The sequence below is a fragment of the Perca fluviatilis genome, chromosome 1 (genome assembly GCF_010015445.1).
Source record: "Perca fluviatilis chromosome 1, GENO_Pfluv_1.0, whole genome shotgun sequence".
NCBI lineage: Eukaryota > Metazoa > Chordata > Actinopteri > Perciformes > Percidae > Perca > Perca fluviatilis.
In genome coordinates this window covers 37,488,665-37,509,303 of record NC_053112.1, presented here as the reverse complement: position 1 = coordinate 37,509,303, position 20,639 = coordinate 37,488,665, and the positions used below count along the sequence as shown (strand labels likewise).

Below are 20,639 nucleotides of genomic sequence, written 5' to 3'. Positions count from 1 at the left end.
AAGTTTAGTGCGTAACTTCTTTATATTAATGAACGTCTGTTACATTCAAGCCATTGCCAAATAAGTTGATACAAAGCTAATACAGACCATAAGCTCCCTAAATCTCTCCCTGTATTTCTCAGTATGGCTATGTTTAGAAAATGTCATCCGGCGACCATTGTGCGCAGAAAATTGAGTGAAGATAATTTCCTCTTCTAAAGAGTCATCATGTTTTTTAACCCTCCGTGTCCTCCTTGGTTACAAGTAACTGTGTGGAGGAGGGGTGGTGGTGCGCGATCACTGAAGGCTTTTGTCATGTGGATGCGACTACGGCGTTGTTGTCATTACTTAGAATTCCTCATGGGGGAGACAGAAACTCCGCACTATAGCTTTAGTCCCACACTGGGGAAATTCCCTTGTTACAGCAGCTTAAAAAAAAAATACACACATCAGAATAAGACAAATGCACATTAAATAGACATAGGAAAAATATACAAAAAGTAGTATAAGAAATAGAAAAAATAAAAGTAATAATAGTAATATGTACACTATCCATAACACTCTTATTATAAACGGACAGGTACAAAATTAATATATATATACATATATTATTTTTTTATACATACATACATACATACATACACACACAGATGAGCTAAGGTGCGGATTAATAGAAATGGCATTATTAGGAGGTGACACAGAGTAATACATAAATTAATATGCATAGTGCAGAATATTGTCAAGTGATGGCTCATGTTGCAGGATCAGCAAGCAGTGCTACATTATACTGTTGTATTAAAGAGTTACTAAAGAGTTAGTTCACAGCTGGCAGTAACATGTTTCAAATGCGTGATCGGATCTCATTTCCCCGCTCTTTATGCACATAAACACGTACCTCATTTCCGTTTGTTGAGTCAGTTGTGTAGGCAGTCCTTAACATTGTGAGATAGGGCAAGGCCTCAGCGGAGGTCTGCACTCTCTGAGTGCCCTTGTAGTTCTAGGTTGTTGTGTATCACATTAATGTTGGTAGCTTGTTATATCTTGTTGAACGGAGAAGCCATGAACTGCCAAGATTTTCCTTCATTTTGTTTGTTTCGAGTTGGAGTAGAAAAACAGACTGTTGCTGGACAGGTTTCAAGCTCTTTGTCAGACAACTTTTTTTGGTGAAATCTGACCTTTTTACTTGCAAAAAAACAGAATAAAATGTGTAAAACAAGAAATTATTATGCGTTGCAATTTTCCAATGGATGACACAAGCCTTTTTCCCGTCTGATCAACAATTCATCCATCAACCGTATCTGTCCATCCGTTCACAGCAATACACCGTCCTTATCCCTCCTCAAATATATTACACTGGATACTGAGCAAGGATTTGAACTGCTGAGTGTTCATCCTTAGTGCTGACTTGCCAAACACCTTTGGCAAGCACTCAAAGTGCTCTGTAGCTGGCCCGCCCTCATGGTTATACAGTAGGCATTTTACTGCCAGGAGCTTCACAGCTGCTATTATTTGTCACTTAGAGGTGGAAATGGGAGGTTTAGGGCACGAAGAGGTCAGACTCTGTGTGTAGTTAGAAGTCATTTATCGGATTGCTGATCGACTTTACTTGGCCGCTGCCAGACTTTGGTGCTCATTATACATTGTAAAGGTCTTTCCTAATTGTTCAGTGTTAAGCAAGTTATCTGTTATTATATAGCAGCATAGTGTCAGTTATTGTTAGATCATGTATACAACTATTTGTAATGTTTCAGTGCTCCAGTGCACCAGCTAATGATAATAAAACGATTTTTTTATTTTTTTTTTTTTACTTTATTGGAATATGGTGTATAGCCAAAGCTCTATATTGGCCATTGGTGGGCGTGTTTCACACTGCGATCTAGGATCACCTTCTCGGATTGACAACCAAAGATTTCACAATGTTCCTCTAACCTGGACCGCCAAAAATCACATAGTGCCATAGGTACCCAAACATCCATATTATGCTCATTTTCAGGTTCATACTTGTATTTTGGGTTTCTACCAAAACACATTTATATGCTTTTCTCATACACATTTTACAATATGGGACCTTTAAACTATGACCTGTTGGACCACTGCAGGTCTTTAGCATTTTGAGTTAGTTTTAGAGGTGAAGAGAGTGAGCAAGTACACAGAGATCTCCACCGATTAGGGAATCCCTCCTACCAGACAATGCCTATGCCCTAGTCTTCTGTAGTCTCTTACGCATACAAACACGTCCTTGCCTGCTTGCATGCTTAGAGTTGTGAAAGTGCTTAGAAGCACTGTTTCTAATGTATTTTCACATTATTGTTATAATCACTATATTTGTTCAGGAATTTAAAGCATATACAGTACATCCGCCCTTTTGGGGGATAGAAAACAGAAGATTCTATAGATGTCTATGCAATTTGACGTGTGTTTGGATCACATCTTTGTCAAATATGTTTACATTTATTTCTTGTTAAACGTTTGTTTTAAAGACATGTCTGATATTTATTTTGTGACCTTGCCTGAACCTGGGCGTTTACGATACCTTAATAAATTAAGGTTGAACACCGTCATACCAAGTCTGTCCCCATCCAAGTGGATCAATGACCCAACACAGTGGCCAGATATTGCTTATCTAGACATGCATATTTGATTGAATCACTGTTGTTGGGGTAAGTGTTGTCTGTAAACAATCAACCTGTTAATAGCCAACTGTTTGATCTATATGCTGAGATTTAGTTGGAGACGACTTTAGTCTGATGCTACAACTGTTACTGTATACGTAGCAGCCTCCCACTTAAGCTAACGTTAGCTATCCATCAGTAGTAACTGGCACCAGCATCATTTAGCGATTAACCAAACTGATTAAACTGAATATTCATGTATCCTATAAGCCTCAAATCTCAGTGTGAAAGTCTTGATTAAAGAGGAACTATGCAGTTTTTTTAAGCTTAATTTACCATAACTTAATTTACCTTAACCTTCGGAGTCTCGCTCCCCCCTAGTGCCTGTGAGCGTAAAAACCACCCTTGCAACTTTCGGCCGGCCTCAGCGTCAGGAAATATGGCGTGATGTCAGGTCTCGCGATGTAACGAATTGCTTCATGGCACTGCACGCATACACCCATTCAGGAACCGGCTAACAAGGTGGCGATGGAGTTTTTCACACTATCGTCATGGCTGAGCAAAAAAGAAGCAGAAAGCTAGGAAAGCATTGTCGGAGGAACAGAGAAAGAGGAAACGGCAGACTGACACAAGTAAACATAGGAGCTGCCAAATATCTATTCTGAAACTGTAGGGGGGGGGCTCTATAGAGAAACCTGCCAGTAAAATGAGAGAAAACTGAAGAAATGACCAAAACAGCAAAGCGCCCCTTTAACCCGCTACATAGCAGCGTTTCTCTCCTGATGTGACAGCGCAATTCTTTCCCCACGAAAAAAGGAGCCTTTGCAGGTCTGGTCTATAGCTTAGAGCCAAAGCCCATCTATGATGATTTTTGTTTTAAGGACATAGCAGGGGAACAAACTGGAGATCAGGGTTTTGGGATAAATTGTTGGTGCAACCAACAGCTACACAGCGACTCTTCGGCATAGCTTGTTTAAAGTAAACTTTTGTCGATATGTTCAACTTCCTCTGTTTATGCTATTGCTATGCAGGAAGCAAATTGTTTCCTAGAAAGGGGCGTGGTGATGAGAGCCTCCTCTGGATGACGCAATGCCAGTCTGATGTATCCTCCCTTTTTCTTTACTTACACACAAATGACTGACTTGCTCACAATAACTGTAATATGTGTGAGCCAGCTAGTGTTTGCCCTCATCCTCCCTTCTTCTCTCCCAGCTTTGCATATTGCTCATTAAATGGCAGACACTTAGGTTTGGTAAAGGTAATTTTCTCGGCTTTGCTACAGTGATTACTGTCGTGTCGTCTTGGGCTCTGTCTGAAAGAGATTTCAGAGATTTGCTCTCCTTTCCATGGTGCTTCCACTCTCCCCATCATGGAATAACTACTGATTTGATTATTGTTTAAGTGCCAGACTATGAGTGGAAGGTTCCTGTTAAAACGGATGTATGTTGCTTGGGTCTTGTGTTCCTCTAACACATTATAGATGCACAGCTGTGTGGACACTGTACTGTAGTCAGGCCAATCCTGCTGAATGTTAGATTTTCTGTAATGAGATCTCAGTCACTACAGTCAAGAAAACCATTTATCCTCGAACAAAATATAGAAAAATCACTTTTAATACGCTACTGACGGCAGCACGGTGGCTCAGTGGTTAGCACTTTTGCCTCACAGCAAGAAGGTTCTGGGTTCGAACCCAGGTCGTCCCAGGCCTTTCTGTGTGGAGTTTGCATGTTCTCCCCGTGTTTGCGTGGGTTTCCTCCGGGTGCTCCGGTTTCTTCCCACCGTAAAGACCAACAGCCTCCCCATTCTTCCTGCTGATTCCTCACGTCTGTATCCACTTTTGTCTTTATAAAAGCCTAGTTTTTAGGTTCAGCAGCTTATAAAAACTTAAGTCATGGGTTCTTTACATTGTTGGTAGTGAGGAGAGTTTACCCCTCCATTGGGCGTCGCTTTCCGAGTATTACCCGATGCGCTCTGTCTCTATGCAGCTATTAGGCCGCAAACCCCAGCTTTTATCAATACATTTAAAAATGTATTTTAAATGTGTTCAATTCCTTTAATTGAGTATAATGTAACCTGTGGCAGCTTTATTTTTATTTGTATAGCATGTGGGGAAACAAATGCGATAAATTCTCTCCCTGCTTGTGCCTGATGTTGCTCTGTGTCTCAGCTCTCGGCCTACAGTATCTCTTGACATGAATATTCCAACTTGCACTCGTGGTTGGTCTCTCTGAGTAAGAGCCTGAGTGCCTGTAAATGTAAATGTCTTCAGATGTGTTGTGATAATAGTACTGAACAGTTGCCACTCTGTGCTCTGAGTCAACTGCGGGACATGCTTTGAGCGTGGCTGACACACTGCCATCTGTGTTATGTTGTGTGTGTGGTGCAGGATCCCTGGCAGGCTCAATGACAGACGCACTCCCCTCGGAGAGCTCAACTGGATCTTCACAGCCATCACCGACACCATCGCCTGGAATGTGCTGCCTAGAGGTGAGGCTTTGCATAAGCAGACCAAACTTGTTGAATCAAATGTCCCCATTGTTTTCCCACAGTTACCAATCAGGCAGAATCATTGCAGTTAACTTAAACAAAAGGCGTCTTACTTTTGTCATTTTGACCATCAGTTCCATCAGTTATGATAACATTGTACTCACTAAGTGATGAAATTCGGAACATGGTGACATTGCTAAAAAGAAGTTTACAAGTGCAGCCAATCAACCATTCACTAAACCCCATCCCCTAACAATGATTCCAATCATAGCTTAGCAACCGTAATTAGGCACAGCAGGGCCACGTTCAGCCCTGGAAAAACGTAGCAAACCATTTTTTAAAACTGAAACGGGTGCGTTGAACTACCTGCTGTGGGGGCAAGCACACTTCCTTTTTATTACCACGAGTTGACCGACACAGCGCTACTGAGTGGGTATCACCTGTGACACAGCCACTAAACAAGAGACACAGCCACCAAACGAGAGAAAACCTAACCAAAAGCGCGTTGCGCACCGTTCGACACCGTTCCGAGGCCTTTCCGTAACCATAACACTGGAGAAAAAGTGCAAGGAATGACACACTAAAGTTTTGAAACCGTTAAAAACTATCTTTATTTCAACATGTCTAGCCAATGATGAATAATGAAATGACCCGCATGTTTCCTCTCACATGGAGCCCAAATTAGGGCACCTAATAAAAACAGTAGTGAAGCATCAGCAATACTAAAACTTTAAGGACATCCCCAGTGGTTGAAAATAGTAAAGATGTTGATATAAAACGCCAGAACTGCAGTGCGTGCAGGTTGGCTCCTCCAAATGGAGATTAATTGTGTTTGGAGTGTCTTGCACAGCAACTGGGGGATATCATTTCAACCGTAATTTTGCAGCCGCAAGAGCAAGTATGCTCACACGTTCACACTCGAGCAAAGCTCTGCATTGTGACGACACATGCGTACTCACACACACCGCCACTTACCATCGACCCACAGGCTCAGCTTGCCCAGGTGAAAATTTTGCATGCAGCACACATTCACACACACTCAGACTCAGACTTCTGTGAGACAAACTGTATCCCAGCTAGAATAGAAATGTGACAATGCTGATGGCTGCCAAAGCCATTTAAACCCTCGGGGCTCTACTGTTAATGAAGCAGCCCACATCAGAGAGAATCCCTGTAATTAAGGCGCTGCACACTTAATCCAGACACACACACACACACACACACACACACACACACACACACACACACACACACACACACACACACACAGTATTCACTACCTCACACAAACAACGGCATCACAGGGAATCATAAGCCCCAGATTGGCATGAGAATTGCCTGGCCCCATTAAAGTGAATTAGTGAATACATTAATGAGCTGATGACCAATCACTTTAATCTGCATATCAGGCTCCTCTATATCTCTCTATATCCTCTGTATTCTGTAAGCATACACACAAGCTACCCTGTTTTTCTCCTTAGTGGCCACTTTGCTTTAATTAAACTTCTTTCTTTCACCCAGTTCGATTTTCATTCACTCACTCAGCGGGACATTTTCTTTACTTATTATCCTAGTCTTTTTTTTTTTTCCTTCAGTGTCTCATGTCTCTTTTTGACGTGATGGATCATTTCTGTTCTGTCTTTCTGTCCTTAGATTTGTTCCAGAAGTTGTTTCGTCAGGACCTGCTGGTGGCCAGCTTGTTCCGCAATTTCCTGTTAGCAGAGAGGATAATGAGGTCGTACAACTGTACACCGGTCAGCAGTCCCCGTCTGCCCCCTACATACATGCACGCCATGTGGTAAGACACACACACACACACACACACACACACACACACACACACACACAAAGCTCAGGGCTTGGTTTCATGCACACAGATACACAGATGCCCTTGACTTTGTAGATGCAGAACACAAGGCTCTGCTATTTGTTCATACACACTGAAGTTAGAGAAAGAACCGACTTTAAACAGATACAATCTTTTATGAGACAAGCAACAGACAGTGTTGTTATTTATGGTGTGGTATGTATATTTATTGAAATATTGATTCCAAATGGTTATCTTTAAACAACCATTGCTTGGTGGTTGCGTGAACAGGCTCAACGGAGATAGATTCTACCTGAACTAAAAAAAACAGCATGTTTCTAACAGTTGCGTGACCAGAGACATAACAAACCCGTCTCGGGGAAATAAATATTAGAGATGTATTTGAAAGATGGAGATAGCTTAGAGCCCAAAAGGACGCCGAGTTGGCCAATTTCCTCCTGAACAGGTAGCTAAGCGTTAGCTTCAGGCTAATTTATCATGGCTACAAGGGACGGGCATTTTATGTCATTTCAACATTTGTGTACTCACATTGAATTATATGACTAGAGTACCCGAGTTGGTCACTCGCAAAAACAACTGAGACACAGCCAGTAAAGTGATCCCGACTGGTCCTGCCTAACGCCGCCATGCTAACCCTGCTAACTGCTAACGTTACCGGAGGAGCAGGCAAGCGGGCAACGGCTGTTTACAGCGTATAGCCTGTTCAGCGGCCATAGCCGACAACGGTGAGTTATTTGAAGCCAAGAGAGGGGGGGCTGTAAATCAGGAAGAGAGGACTGTGAGTTTGCAGTGTGTTTGGCGATTGTTGCCGTAATTCTAAGCCAATAAAGTGTGTTCAGTCGGGTGGAAAAGAACGGCAAGGTAGTGTTATTTTTAGCGGTTCCTAACGTAATTCTAAGCCGAAAAAGTGTGGCTGGCCGTCGGGTACAGAGCTCCGCATGACCACGGGCTTCTATGACTGTCAATATAGCCAGCATCTACTGTTAGCTAACGCTACTCCGCTGTGCTGTGAAGTAATGTCTGGCTATGTGAGACTAGCATCTACTGTTAGCTAACGCTACTCCGCTGTGCTGTGAAGTAATGTCTGGCTATGTGAGACTAGCATCTACTGTTAGCTAACGCTACTCCGCTGTGCTGTGAAGTAATGTCTGGCTATGTGAGAGAAGCGTCTAGCAACATTGTTGTGGTTGCTCCGGTCTCAGCCTGGCAACCTCCGTGAACTTCGAGTCTGGGTAGGAGTGGGCGGGGGGGGACGACTCTCTCCAGTATTTTGAATTTGTACTGCAGTAACTATTTTAAACACTAGCTGTCAGTATCGCATATTGCACCTTTAAGTGGACTTGATGTTACCACTTTTAAAATCTGAACTCATGTATGTTAACGTATGTTACATTTGCCCTTTTTTATAGAAATATTCTCACACGTGAGCTGAATTTAAAGTCACATAAAGAAAGAAGAAACATATGAGAGCTTTTAGATCCACATCTGAACTTGTAAGTTGAAATGTTCCCTCATAGAAAATATTCACACAGCCGTGTTCTGAATGTGAAGTTACAGAAAACAAAATTCACAAATGTGTAGATTGATGTGTAGGGTTGCTATCGCCGGATGAGGGTCAACAACTTTGTCTGGCTCATTTCCTGTTCCAGGATTAATGAAAAAATATGTCAAAAGTGGTGCATCAGCCCTTTAAATACACAAGCCATTGTATTAAGTGGCGTTTTACAGTACCCTTATCTTAAGCCAAATTTATCATACAAAACAAACTAAATGAAATGCTTTAACTCTCCCAACTTCTCAAAGGAAATGCCACCAAGGATGTGTGAGCCAAAACACTTAGGCGTTTCAGTTACTTACACAGCATATGCATACACCTCGTTCATGCTGAGTTTCCATGATTTATGTATCTCAGATATTTCTCTATGTTGACTATAGCCAGTGTTGCTGTATATGTTGCTCTCTGACTCATAGCAGAGGCAGATATTGCAGTGTCTTCACTGTAGAGCTTGGATCGGGCCCAAAAAATCAAGCCCGATCCTACACGAGCCAGATACAGCCGAGAGTCCGAGCCCGGCCCGGCCCGACACATTAAGTGTAATTATGAGCACGAGCCCGATTTAAACCCAACATTTTTTTTTTTTTATTACGTGGGCCGTTAATAACTGACGTTCTCAACTACAATTCAGAGTTGTTTGAACTGCAGAAATCTAGAAGGGGTATGCTTGGAGAAGTAACAAAAGAGGACGTTGAAGGCTGACTATCATTTTTTCTGCCACGGCGAGCCTGCTTCATGTGTCTCTTCATCATCCCCGTTTTTTTGCTGTGATAGGCGAGCAGCGTGCCGCACATAATGCACTCGACCAAGCCGACACATATGTTGTCACTGCCCACGACTTGTTTAAAATGGTTTCATACCTCTGACTTTCCTCCAAACTTGCTCAAAGGTAGGCTAATTCTCCTGTTTTTATTTTGTTCTTCACATCTTCAAGCTCCATGTTGCACTAAAGCTACACCATACAGCACAGCAGGCCCGGTGTGATGCTTGCGAGTGGAGGAGACGCTGCGCATGATTATGGCATAGCTTTCTCCCCACCTGATTAGACTAATAAAGTAATGTTAAAAAAAACACAAATGCTCGATCAAGGGCCCGGCCCAAGGATAGTGGCGGGAAATGTCGGCCCGACCCAGCCCGTGGGTCAGGTCCAGTTCGGGCTCGGGCAAAGAATCTAATCTCTACTTCACTGACAGCAGCCTCTTTCAACCATGAATGCCGTGCAGACACACAAGACAAGTTGCATATGGAGTAGGGGCATTGCTGTTGCTTTGACCACGCGCGCGCACACGCACACACACACACACACACACACACACACACACACACACACACACACACACACCCACCCACCCACCCACCCTGCAGCCGAATATGTCTATTGCTTCTGAAAGCTACAAGATAACGCCTGTTCTCTGGGGGATATTAAAAGACTTACTGGGGCATGTTGGACATCTCTTTTTGTAGTAGACATGTCAGATTTAGTTTAAAAGCAGTGGCACAACAGAAATAAAACAAATTCTACAAAAACTTTTTTTTTAATTTTCGGGCAATTTAACTCCTACGTACTGTGTAAGTTAAACTTAGGTTTTGGCCAATAGTATGTCCTACGTAGGAGATACTATGTGGTACGTGTGAGATAAACCCTTACTTCTTAGTTAGGCTGTTTTGAGGGCAAGAAAGCCGTGCTGAAGCGCCTAGTGCATGATACACAGAGAAACAAGAAAAAAGATTTTTCTACCGTACAAATCTAAGAGTTTAAGAGTGTTGTCCCTTTCACTCACATAGCTTGAGACAGACTTTCTTGCAGTGTTTTACAATGTTCTACATCTTCCTGATTAGTCCTCCATGTATTCTCATTACTAGAACTGTATACAGAGGTGCTGAAAAGCAGCCATTGACTTTAGGTGCTCCTCCACACTGTGTAAGAACCATTACCTCATCATCTATCTCCCTTTACTTACACAAATACCGCTCCTACTATCTGTTGTTTCTCTTCTTGGTCTTCTATAAATGCCTCCCTCCATCTCTCCCACTCATTATCTGGCCTGTGTAAAAAGGAAAAAAAAAAGAGAAAGCTCTCTCACTCTTTGCCTCGAGAAGCGACTTGTTGTGTAACACCCTGGCATCACTTGTTATAAAGAACACTGCTCCTTGCTCGTTGAGCAAGCAATAGTCTTTCTTCCCCGCTTGTAGCCATTATTTTAGATTGTGGGTATATTGCACTGTTTACCGACAAAGAAATTGGGATGTGCACTTTATTTTTTCACAGCAGCACATGTGGTATTGAGGAGGACAGGATAACGACAGAGCGGTGTGGGAAACAAGACTGAGGGAACAATAAAAAATGGAAGTGCCAGAGATAAAAGGCGAGTAGGAAAATAAAAGTTTGGATCAGCATAGATTGGCGGGGGAAGAACGATGGAGAGGGGGGAATTAAGCAATTTGGGGGCTCGTTGATCGATGTTGGTGCCCGGACACAAACAGCAATTGTTATTCAGATGGAGCACAACAGGGGAGCGCAGATAAACCCGAGGTTGATTACTCCCCTGTGGGCAGTTAAAGTGTGGCTGTGCGCTTACTTTATTTGTGTGTTTGTGAGCTGCACAGCTCTCTGCAGGCAACAAGGGGGAAAAAAGAGCTTAGTCAGCCGCCAACTGTTTCCCCACGCTCCTCTGGTGTCGGCTGTCCCCTCATCTCACACACCATGCACACACACGGACAGGTTTTGGTGATGAGTTACTCATTCGTATTGGCAGGCATCACCCGAGTTAATGCTGTCATCTCAAGCGGTGCGGCAGCCTCGTCCCTGCGAGCGTGTCTTCGCTGATTAAACGGCTCTAGCTGCTTGTTTTCTCATCCTTGGATTACATAAACACCAGTGGGGATGGGTGCTTGTTGGCAAAATTTCTACACAGTTTCCAATTTCAGTACTTCAAGTTACGAAACCTTAAATAGAAAAAAACAACAACTACCTTTTATGATACTTTCCTGTTTAAGGAAAGCACATTTGGAGATGTTTTTTGTATGAGTGGCCTTTATTTTTGTCATCTTGAGTTTGCCTGTTAGGACATTCGGACAAAAAAGTTTTTGTCTCAAATGCTTCCATAAATTACAGAACAATGTAAAGGCTTATTGTACGGATTTCATTATTCCACTGCTTTCTTTTATCTGTCGATACCTTGAGGTGACCTAAAAATGTTCCTTAGTACAAAATAAGAAAAAGATAAGATCATTATTCAACACCCAGCTCCACCCTCAACTGTTCAATCTCTTAACATTATTCATATAAATTAATATTAAAAACAAACAAAAATACAACATATAAAGAAAAACGAGAACAAACAGATAATGCATGTAAGTGAAACCAAAGGAACAAAGTAATAATGAGTCTCAAAAGGGAACTGAAGAGCTTATATATGTATAATCAAATTCAGATGAGTAAGACAACATTATTCCAACAGAGGCATTTCACAAGGCTGGGCACGGAACCAGCAGCCACACGAGTTAATAGTACATCCAGTGGCACCTCTACTTCATCACGAAGAAAGCTCCAAGTAGATGACATAAAGTCAAGTGTGATTGAGCGAGAATGAGGTTTCCATAGAGTGGAATTAATTTGCTAAGCAGCGATCAATCCGGAGATAACACAATATGATAGGGTTGAAGGCACAACAAACACACAGCTGAGACATTTGAACATTGACACAGTGTCATTTTTGCTAATCAGCCTTGAGCATGGATTGGAAAAGTACAACCATCAAACCCTTGCATGTTTTGTTCCCACACAATAAACCTACCAAAGGGTTACTGGTTCCAGTCTGTACATAACTTGTTACTCTCGATTAACAAATACCTCTTGGAACTCCAGTAAACTGGTATGTTATTGATTTGAAGCCATTCTGTAAAATAAGCACTAACTGCAGCAGATGATCAGCAAATATGTTAAAGACAACAGAAATCATTCACAAAATGCTACACGAGTGATGTCCCCAATACCATTTTCGGGCAAAATTCGAAAGCTTCGACTTCAACCTCTTGTTCGTAATAATTAAAGCTATAGCGTGTAGTTTCTGTCGCCCCCATGAGGAATTCTAAGTAATGACAACAACACTGTCGTTGCATCCACATGATACAAGCCTTCCGTGATCGCACTTCAGGTGTGAAACCTCCCCTGGACCACGGTCTGGACCAAACGGACCGAAATTTGGTCCGACCAAGTCTCGGTTCAGATCAAACTGAACCATGGTCCGGTTCGTTTATAGTGTTATATCATTTTTTGGATGGTTCTGACTTTCGGATCAAATACAGGAAGCTTTGGCAGGATATCTTTGTGTTATAATGTACCGGGGAAGCTCCTTAAAGAATAGCTCAGTGCTGCATGGCCAGGTTGGCTCAGTGGTAGAGCAGGCGCACATATACTGAGAGGTTTATGCCTCGACGCAGAGGTCCAGGGTTTGAATCCGACCTGTGATGATTTTCTGCATGTCTTCCCCCTCTCTCACCTAGCCGTCCTATCGAATAAAGGTGGTAAAAAGCCCCGCTTGTGTGTAGCTAAGCGGGGCAAGTGCTTAGTGTGTAGGCTACTGTGTGACGGTGAATGTGCTCAGAGCAGACAGCTGTCGGCTATCTGAGAACACATCAGCAGTTTACTTGTTAAGTGGTAGTAAATGTACAGTGTAGGTTTCCGTTTGACTCTGAATAAATGCTGCAGAAAGAAAGTTCCCGTGTCTTGCTTCTTAACATGGCAACTAAAGAAAAAGAGCCGCGGCAGCACGGAGAGAGCAGCAGTCACTTGAAAAAACTCCGACAGAGAGAGCAGGGCTTGACATTAACTTTTTGAGGCACTTGTCCTTTGGGCAAGTACATTTACGTTTCACTTGTCCATGCACAAAAGTCACTTGATTTATCATTTTATACATTTTTGTGTGTTTTGCTATTGCAGGATTCGAACAAACCGTTGAAAGCATCCAAACTCTATCAATGTTAATAAAATTCAGTTGAAACAGTAGAAACAAACGTGTCCCAAGAATAGATTTCCCCTTCAACAAGAAAAAAGGATCTCCAGACTCCATAATATAGCCGGTGTGCAGAAGTTAATAAATTGAGATTCTAAGTGAATATTTTAAAGTTTGTCACTACTTTTAGATTCCTAGTCAATATTCTGAGTTACTAAGTCAATATATTGAGATACTAAGTCAATATTGAGATATATACTAAGTTATTGAGATTCTAAGTGAATATTTTAAAGTCTCTCATTACTTTCAGATTCCTAGTCAATATTCGAAGTTCTAAGTACTTTGAGATATTGAGTCAATATATTGAGCCAAAATTTTGAGATATTAAGTAAATATATTGATACTAAGCCAATATATTGAGATTCTAAGTCAATATTTTAAATTTTCTCATTACTTTGAGATTCTTAGTTTATATTCTGAGATACTAAGTCAATATTTTGACCAGAGGTAGTGGTGACTTGAACTTGTACTATATTTAAAATAATTTTGTAGACATAACAATGGATTTTGCCACTAAATGTTGGTGTTAACTTTTATTTTAATTGTTTTTAATATAATTTCACTTTCTACCCGGCAGAGGCTGATTTACCAAGGGATCCTTTAAAAGGTGTAACTACTTTACAGTTGATTATTAGCTGATATTGAATCTGGAGGTTTTACAATAACTGACGGAGAAACGAGCAGTGGAGTGGTAACGCTATGAGGCCAGTCGCTAAATGAGTCAGATTAACTTCATGCTTCATCCACACAAAGCACACTGTTATCGCCACGAGTGACAACTGTATTCGGCTCGTTTGTGGCGAGGGGGTAACGGTAAGGCGGAGTTAGTAAGCTAACGTTAGCTAACTAACACCGGCTGGCTCGCCGTGCTTTCATGCTGCATCGCTTACAGAGAATGAGCTGAACAGCAGGCTGGGTCGAACGTTAGCAGCCCGCTGACCTGCTGCAGCTGGGTCCGCTGCCGCGGATTGTGGGGAAATTTTTTTTTATTTGTTTCAAATCGGTAACATAGACGTAATGAGTGGCACATAACGTGAAGTAACATGGCATTTTATTTTTTTGAGTTTAACTTGTCCAGTGGGGCAATTAAATTTCTCTTCCACTTGCCCTACAAAAAATCCACTTGTCCCGGGCAAGCGGACAAGCCTTAATGTCGAGCCCTGGAGAGAGAGGATACGAGCTACCAATCAATTAGAAGTATCTAGAGACACAGCTCACGTATGTGATGACGGCAGGATGTTGTTTTGTCGCGTATAGATAGGGTTGGGTATCGTTTTTTTTGTTTTTCGATACCGGTGCTAAAACGATACTTTTAAAACGGTGCCGGTGCCTAAACAGTGCTTGAACCGGTGCCTGAACCGAAATACAGTATATTTATAATGTATATAATATAAAATATAAAAAAAGGAGCACTAAACGACAGTTGCCGACATTAAAGAACTGCTTGTTTATTGCAAAATTAAATGAATTTAAAGTGATGAATAATGTAGTAAAAATAACTTCTAACAATGACTTATTTCACCAGTAAATTGCTGGTAAACGACAAAAACAAGCACCAGATGGGAAAAGGGTATTTTACATTAACTTTCACAAGGCTGGCGAGTTTCCAGTGAACGCACCGTCTGTGTTGTTTTTCCGACAACAGCAGCTGCAGTCAGACTGTTAGGTCCCCCTCCAGGGAAATACAGTCACGCTTTACACCGCTTAACGTAAGCTGTTTAATCCAGCTACTAGCTAACGGTAACATAGCGTGCCGCGATGCTTCTGAATTTTATTTTTTTTTTTAAAGTCAGTCACCGAAATTTTCGTTCTTATTCGGTCTCGTTACTACCGTTTACGTCGGAACCGGTGCCCTATTGGCACCGCGTTTCGGTACCCAACCCTACGTATAGATCTTTAGTGCTCTTGCATAACTGCAGTGTGAAACCAAAACTTACCAGATAAAATGCTAAAACATGAACCTTGGTTCGGACTTTCGGTGTGAACACGCCCCTTACGTGCATACGGAATACAGTACAAGCAGAGGTCTTTGCTTCAAATCCATTGGACAAGTTTTGTTTCAACCAGTGTGTACAGCGATCTGAATTTCACATGGTCTAATCCCTCTGAAGTTAGGCCTTTTTATGGCAGCAGGAACTTTGCACAATGAGTAACACCTGTTCTTAATATTGCAGTAATGTCTGTTTTGTTGTTGCATGTTTTCGCCTGCTGCAGCAACAGCTGAATTCATAATTTCTCCCATTTAGCCCAAAGTTGTACCAGCTGACATGAATGCTGGAATTCATTCCCCATTTGTTGACTTTTCGAACAATTTAAAAGTGGTTGATGGAGCAAACTTATCGCCTAGTTTTTCCAATTAGACAGCTATGCTTTTTCAGCCACGTGCTGTACTATTTATGTTTACATCACGGCAGTGGATTCATTTTACCTTGAACACTGCCCTGTTGTAAGGGTCTGTTATCTACAAAATGTCTATTATATTCCTCCCAGCTTATGGGATCACGGCAGTGGATTAATTGTACCTTGAACACTGCCCTGTTATACTACTATAGGGTCTGTTATCTACAAAATGTCTATTATATTCCTCCCAGCTTATGGGGAAAGCTGTTTAAGCAGCAGAAATAGTTTCAGAGAGAGCGAACTCTGTACCACTCGTTCAGCATCACACTACATGGCAGTGCATCTACCGGGAACATGACCTCTAACTCATGCTAATTGAGACGGAAAAGCCCCATCGACACCCTGCGCTCAATTTTCTGCAAGAAAAAGGAGCCGGAAAAAGTGGAAGGAAAGAGAGACAGACAGAAAGAATAGAGAAGCTGCGATAAGGTTTGATGGGAGTTGCACAACCCCATGAATTAGATATGATGACCATGAGAGAGCGTTGGTGTTTAGAAAGGGATTAAAGGCTCCTTGCTGCCCTCTCCAGGACCTCAGGCTGGGAATTTAAAGAGCTGTGTGTGCACAGGGAAGGTGCGAGGGAGAAAACGTGAGCTGAGGAGAATGAGAATAAGAGTGAGTGGTAGTGAGGAAAGCAAAAGTAATGACTTAGGCAGTGGTTCTCAAAGTGGGGTCCTTGAAGGAGTTCCAGGGGGTCACCAACAACAAGGGGAATCATTTATTTTCACCATAATTTCATCCATAAGTAACACAATGACAGATTGTATTTTGCTCATGGGTTTCATTCACTTTTTATAATAAAACATCTTAAAGCAAAAGTTCAAACTCAAGGCCCGCGGGCCAAATCTGGCCCCTCGCAGATTATGATCCGGCCCGCATATCAATTTAGGTTCACAATACATATTGGCCCACCTAGTTTTTGTCACTTTTGACAATTTGTAACTTCTTCCAACGTTGTTGTCACTTTTGCCGACGTTTTTGGGCACTTTTTGTTCTATGATGGCTGAGGAACTTTTTGCTGACTTCTTCAGGACTTTATGTTGACCAAACTGTAAGTGAGAAGACTATATGACACATTCAATAATACACTCAAAGATATTTGACTTTTTCGATTCAATAAAAGCATATCAATAAACTAAACATGTCTGGCCCTTGATGTGATTCTTATTTTCCAGTGTGGCGCTTAGTGAAGTTGAGTTTGACACCCCTGTATTAGGTAGAGGTACCTGGGACAAAGTCTTATCAGATGGTGGTCCGTGGTCTACTTTGTGTCAGTTTTAGGGGCCCTTGATGTGAAAAAGTTTGAGAACCTATCGAATCACCAAGGGTCCTAGAGCTGAAATGCATTTGTTTCTGTTGCTTCAGGTCATAATTAGGTTCCTTTTCTTTTGAATTGTAACAAATGTGTGTGTGGTTTGGGGGTTGTTCCTCACAATCAGGGCCACACACAATCTGCAGACGCAGAATTCCGCAGAATTTTCTGCAGGATGTTAACACATCTCCACCACAAGCAGAAAAACCGTCCGCAAAATTTCCACAGATTCTGTTTGGGTCTGCTCATAATGTATGTTGTAAGTTTTGTGTGTGTGTGTGTGTGTGCGTCCCCTCTCTACAGGCAAGCGTGGGACCTTGCCGTGGACATCTGCCTCTCTCAGCTGCCTACCATCATTGAGGAGGGCACCGCCTTCAGAGTAAGTGTGTGTATGTGTGCGTGAATATGAGAACAAAAAAACAAAGCTGCAGAGCTTTTCAGATTCACTTGAGAAGTGGAAAAGATGCTCAATTTGTACAGGTTAGTGGTAGACTGGTTATCTAGCGTTGATCGATGGCTCTCATCTCGGATCTGTCCACCACTGCCGCCTGTAAACTGCAACAGTTCATGTTTGCGCTGCAAGTTCTCCACCACCAGCATCTACAGCATCTCTATTCATCTATCAGTCAAACACACACAGCCACGCAAACTCCTGTTCCCACTGGATAACATTGTAAAACGTCAGGTCTAATAATTCAAGTGTGAGTGTCAAATAAAACGTTGTTCCTGAAACCACTGGCCCCTGCACTGTCAGCCAGTTTTCTGTGTTATATTTACTGACACGGTAGGGGACTGAGATGGAGATGCTGAGTGTAATGGAAACCCGCTGCAAGAAGCTGATTGAACTGATGATGACTGAGGATATCTGGGTCAACAAGACATTTTTGTGTGTGAGTGAGAGCAGACATTCAGCAGATGCTGAACAGACCACAGAGCAGCAACAAGCGCTTCATAACGCAAACCGATCCAAGGAACTCTGTAAACCGAGAAAGTGAGAGCAGTGCGGCTTTGCCCGATGTTAAGCACTTTTATCCGGGCCTTTTCTCTCCTCCACCTGGCCGTCGGAGGTGGGCATCTTCTCCATCGCTCCCCCGGGGGCAGTTTGTCCTCCTCTCCTTCCTCCTGCACTCGGGCCGAAAACACTTACCGGCACCGTAATTGTGCCTCTGAGGACTACTAAAGGAAAACATCCCTCTCTGTCTTGCTCCCTCTTTCGGGAGCCTTTACTGATTGCAGGATCCATTCTCCCTTTTGATAATTTTCTTTAAGCTCACTGTCCTCACTATCAGCAGAAACAAGACCCTACACTCAGTCAGGTTCCTTTCACCCCTTTAGAGCAGTCCCTATGTCCGTTATTAACAGTACAGTAAGTATTAGTAGATAGCAGGGCTTGACATTTTTTCCTCACCAGCCACTGTAGGTAGTGGTTTTCCAATGTTACTAACCACTCAGCATTTTTACTAGCCACAGTTTTGTGGGAAATTATGTTTTAATTAAAGTTGACTATGGTGTGCTACGATTTACTTGAAGAACTAGCCGGGGCGGCCCGGGCCACCATGCTTCGCCTGTGGGCTGCACAGTATACTATAAAAAAACTATACAGGCCTATAGACTATACAGTAATATCTCTATCATTGAGCATGGTGTTGTCCTAAAACATCATCCCTTTTTGTCCCCTTCACTTTTACAGTTTAGGTTAGATTGTCCTTTCAAAATGTCTCTGAATGTTGTCCTCTGGCTGTCCAGCCAGCATGGCAGAAGAGAGGAGTTGATACATTGATCTGTTCTTCAATTATTGCCACGTGCCAAGAGCAATGAGTTTGACAAGTTGCAGTGAGTCTAAGTGCTTTTTTCACCCTGGGTTTTGCCTCTCAGGCTACATGTAGTCTGCCCTACTTTATTGAATTCAATTTCAATTTGATTTATAGTGTCATATCATAACCGATGTTATCTTAGGACACTTTACAGATAGAGTAGGTCTAGACCACACTCTGTAATTTACAGAGACCCAACAATTCCCACAACAGCATACATTTGGTGCAACAGCGGCAAGGAAAAACTTACTTCCAGGCAGAAACCTCTGACAGAACCTGACTCTTGGTGGAGAGAGAGAGAGAGAGAGAGAGAGAGAGAGAGAGAGAGAGAGAGAGAGAGAAATTAGGCTCATAATAATTACAGCAGTGGATATAATGGAATGACATGATAAACAGTGGCAGCTATAGTAACTGTAAAGATAAAGAACTATGACTAATAATAATAGTTGTGCAGGGCGTAGCAAGGCATAGAGCAGGACCACGGAAGCAGCTGCAACTGCGATCCAGGTGCCACCACAATCCAAGGAAACCTGTGTGGCGAGAAAGCACAAGGAGACTGGGGCAGAAGCTAAGTTAGTAACCTGCATTAATGGGACATGAATGCACACAGATATTGGCGGAGCTCCTTGAGTCTATATTATGCAGCCTGAGAGAAAGAGTGCAGGCACTAATAAGCACCTCCACCTTCTCTGCACTATTTCGGGTAAACAAAAATCTTTCCTTGAAGAAAGGCCTTTGAAAATCTAAAGTCATAAATATTTTCTCTTACCTGCCGTCGGCAGTTATGTTAGTTAGAAAATGTTTTTGTATCCGATTGCAGATTCCAACTAAACATGATTTTAAGTAGGCTTAGTGAAACAATAGAGTTTTACATTTCCACCCCAAAGTGCAACATTATACCCACTGTTTGAGGTGTCAGCTCAGTATCTAAGCTCGGCCCATAACCATCACACACCACCTTTTTTTAATGTATCAGTGAGTGTGTGCATGAAGTTATTAAGCTTTGATTATGCACAAATAAATTTAGCCATCCAGCCGCGAAGCGTTGATATTTTCCCCTCTACATCCATCACCAGTCTACACAACACTGTCGTAATTCCCGCTGCAATATTAACACTCTGCGTGATCAATAGCTATGCGGCCAGCAACCAATCAATCAGGCAAACTGCCATGGCAGCAGAGCGAGAGAGGGAAGGTGATCATGATAGATCAGGATTTATGTCGTTACTGCAGTGCTGTGTCACTTCTTAGCTCATTGTGTCAGGGCTCGTATGAAATGATAAGCTAGTCACTGCAGACTGGCTCATTAGTGTGTGTGTGTGTGTGTGTGTGTGTGTGTGTGTGTGTGTGTGTGTGTGTGTGTGTGTGTGTGTGTGTGTGTGTGTGTGTATTTTTTTTTTTTTGTGTGTGTTGTGTGTGTGTGTGTGTGTGTGTGTGTGTGTGTGTGTGTGTGTGTGTGTGTGAAATTGAGTAAGCTCGATAAATTCCTTAAAATCGTGATAGACTGTGTGTGTTTCTTTTGTTTCCACAGCACAGTCCTTTCTTTGCGGAGCAGCTGACGGCGTTTCAGGTGTGGTTGACGATGGGCGTGGAGAACCGAAACCCTCCTGAGCAGCTGCCAATCGTACTGCAGGTAC

At 42.4% G+C, this 20,639-nt stretch overlaps 1 protein-coding gene across 4 annotated transcripts in view; it reads left to right on the top strand.

Moving 5' to 3' along the window:
• The window catches only part of rptor (regulatory associated protein of MTOR, complex 1), a 239,582-nt gene that overhangs the window by 137,914 nt on the left and 81,029 nt on the right, over window positions 1-20,639 (top strand). For all 4 annotated transcript variants that reach the window (XM_039816705.1, XM_039816691.1, XM_039816698.1 and 1 more), the window contains exons 9-12: window positions 4,978-5,078; window positions 6,732-6,876; window positions 17,492-17,567; window positions 20,534-20,635. In XM_039816705.1, coding sequence (XP_039672639.1) covers window positions 4,978-5,078; window positions 6,732-6,876; window positions 17,492-17,567; window positions 20,534-20,635 — 424 coding nt within the window. The remainder of the gene's footprint in view (window positions 1-4,977; window positions 5,079-6,731; window positions 6,877-17,491; window positions 17,568-20,533; window positions 20,636-20,639) is intronic.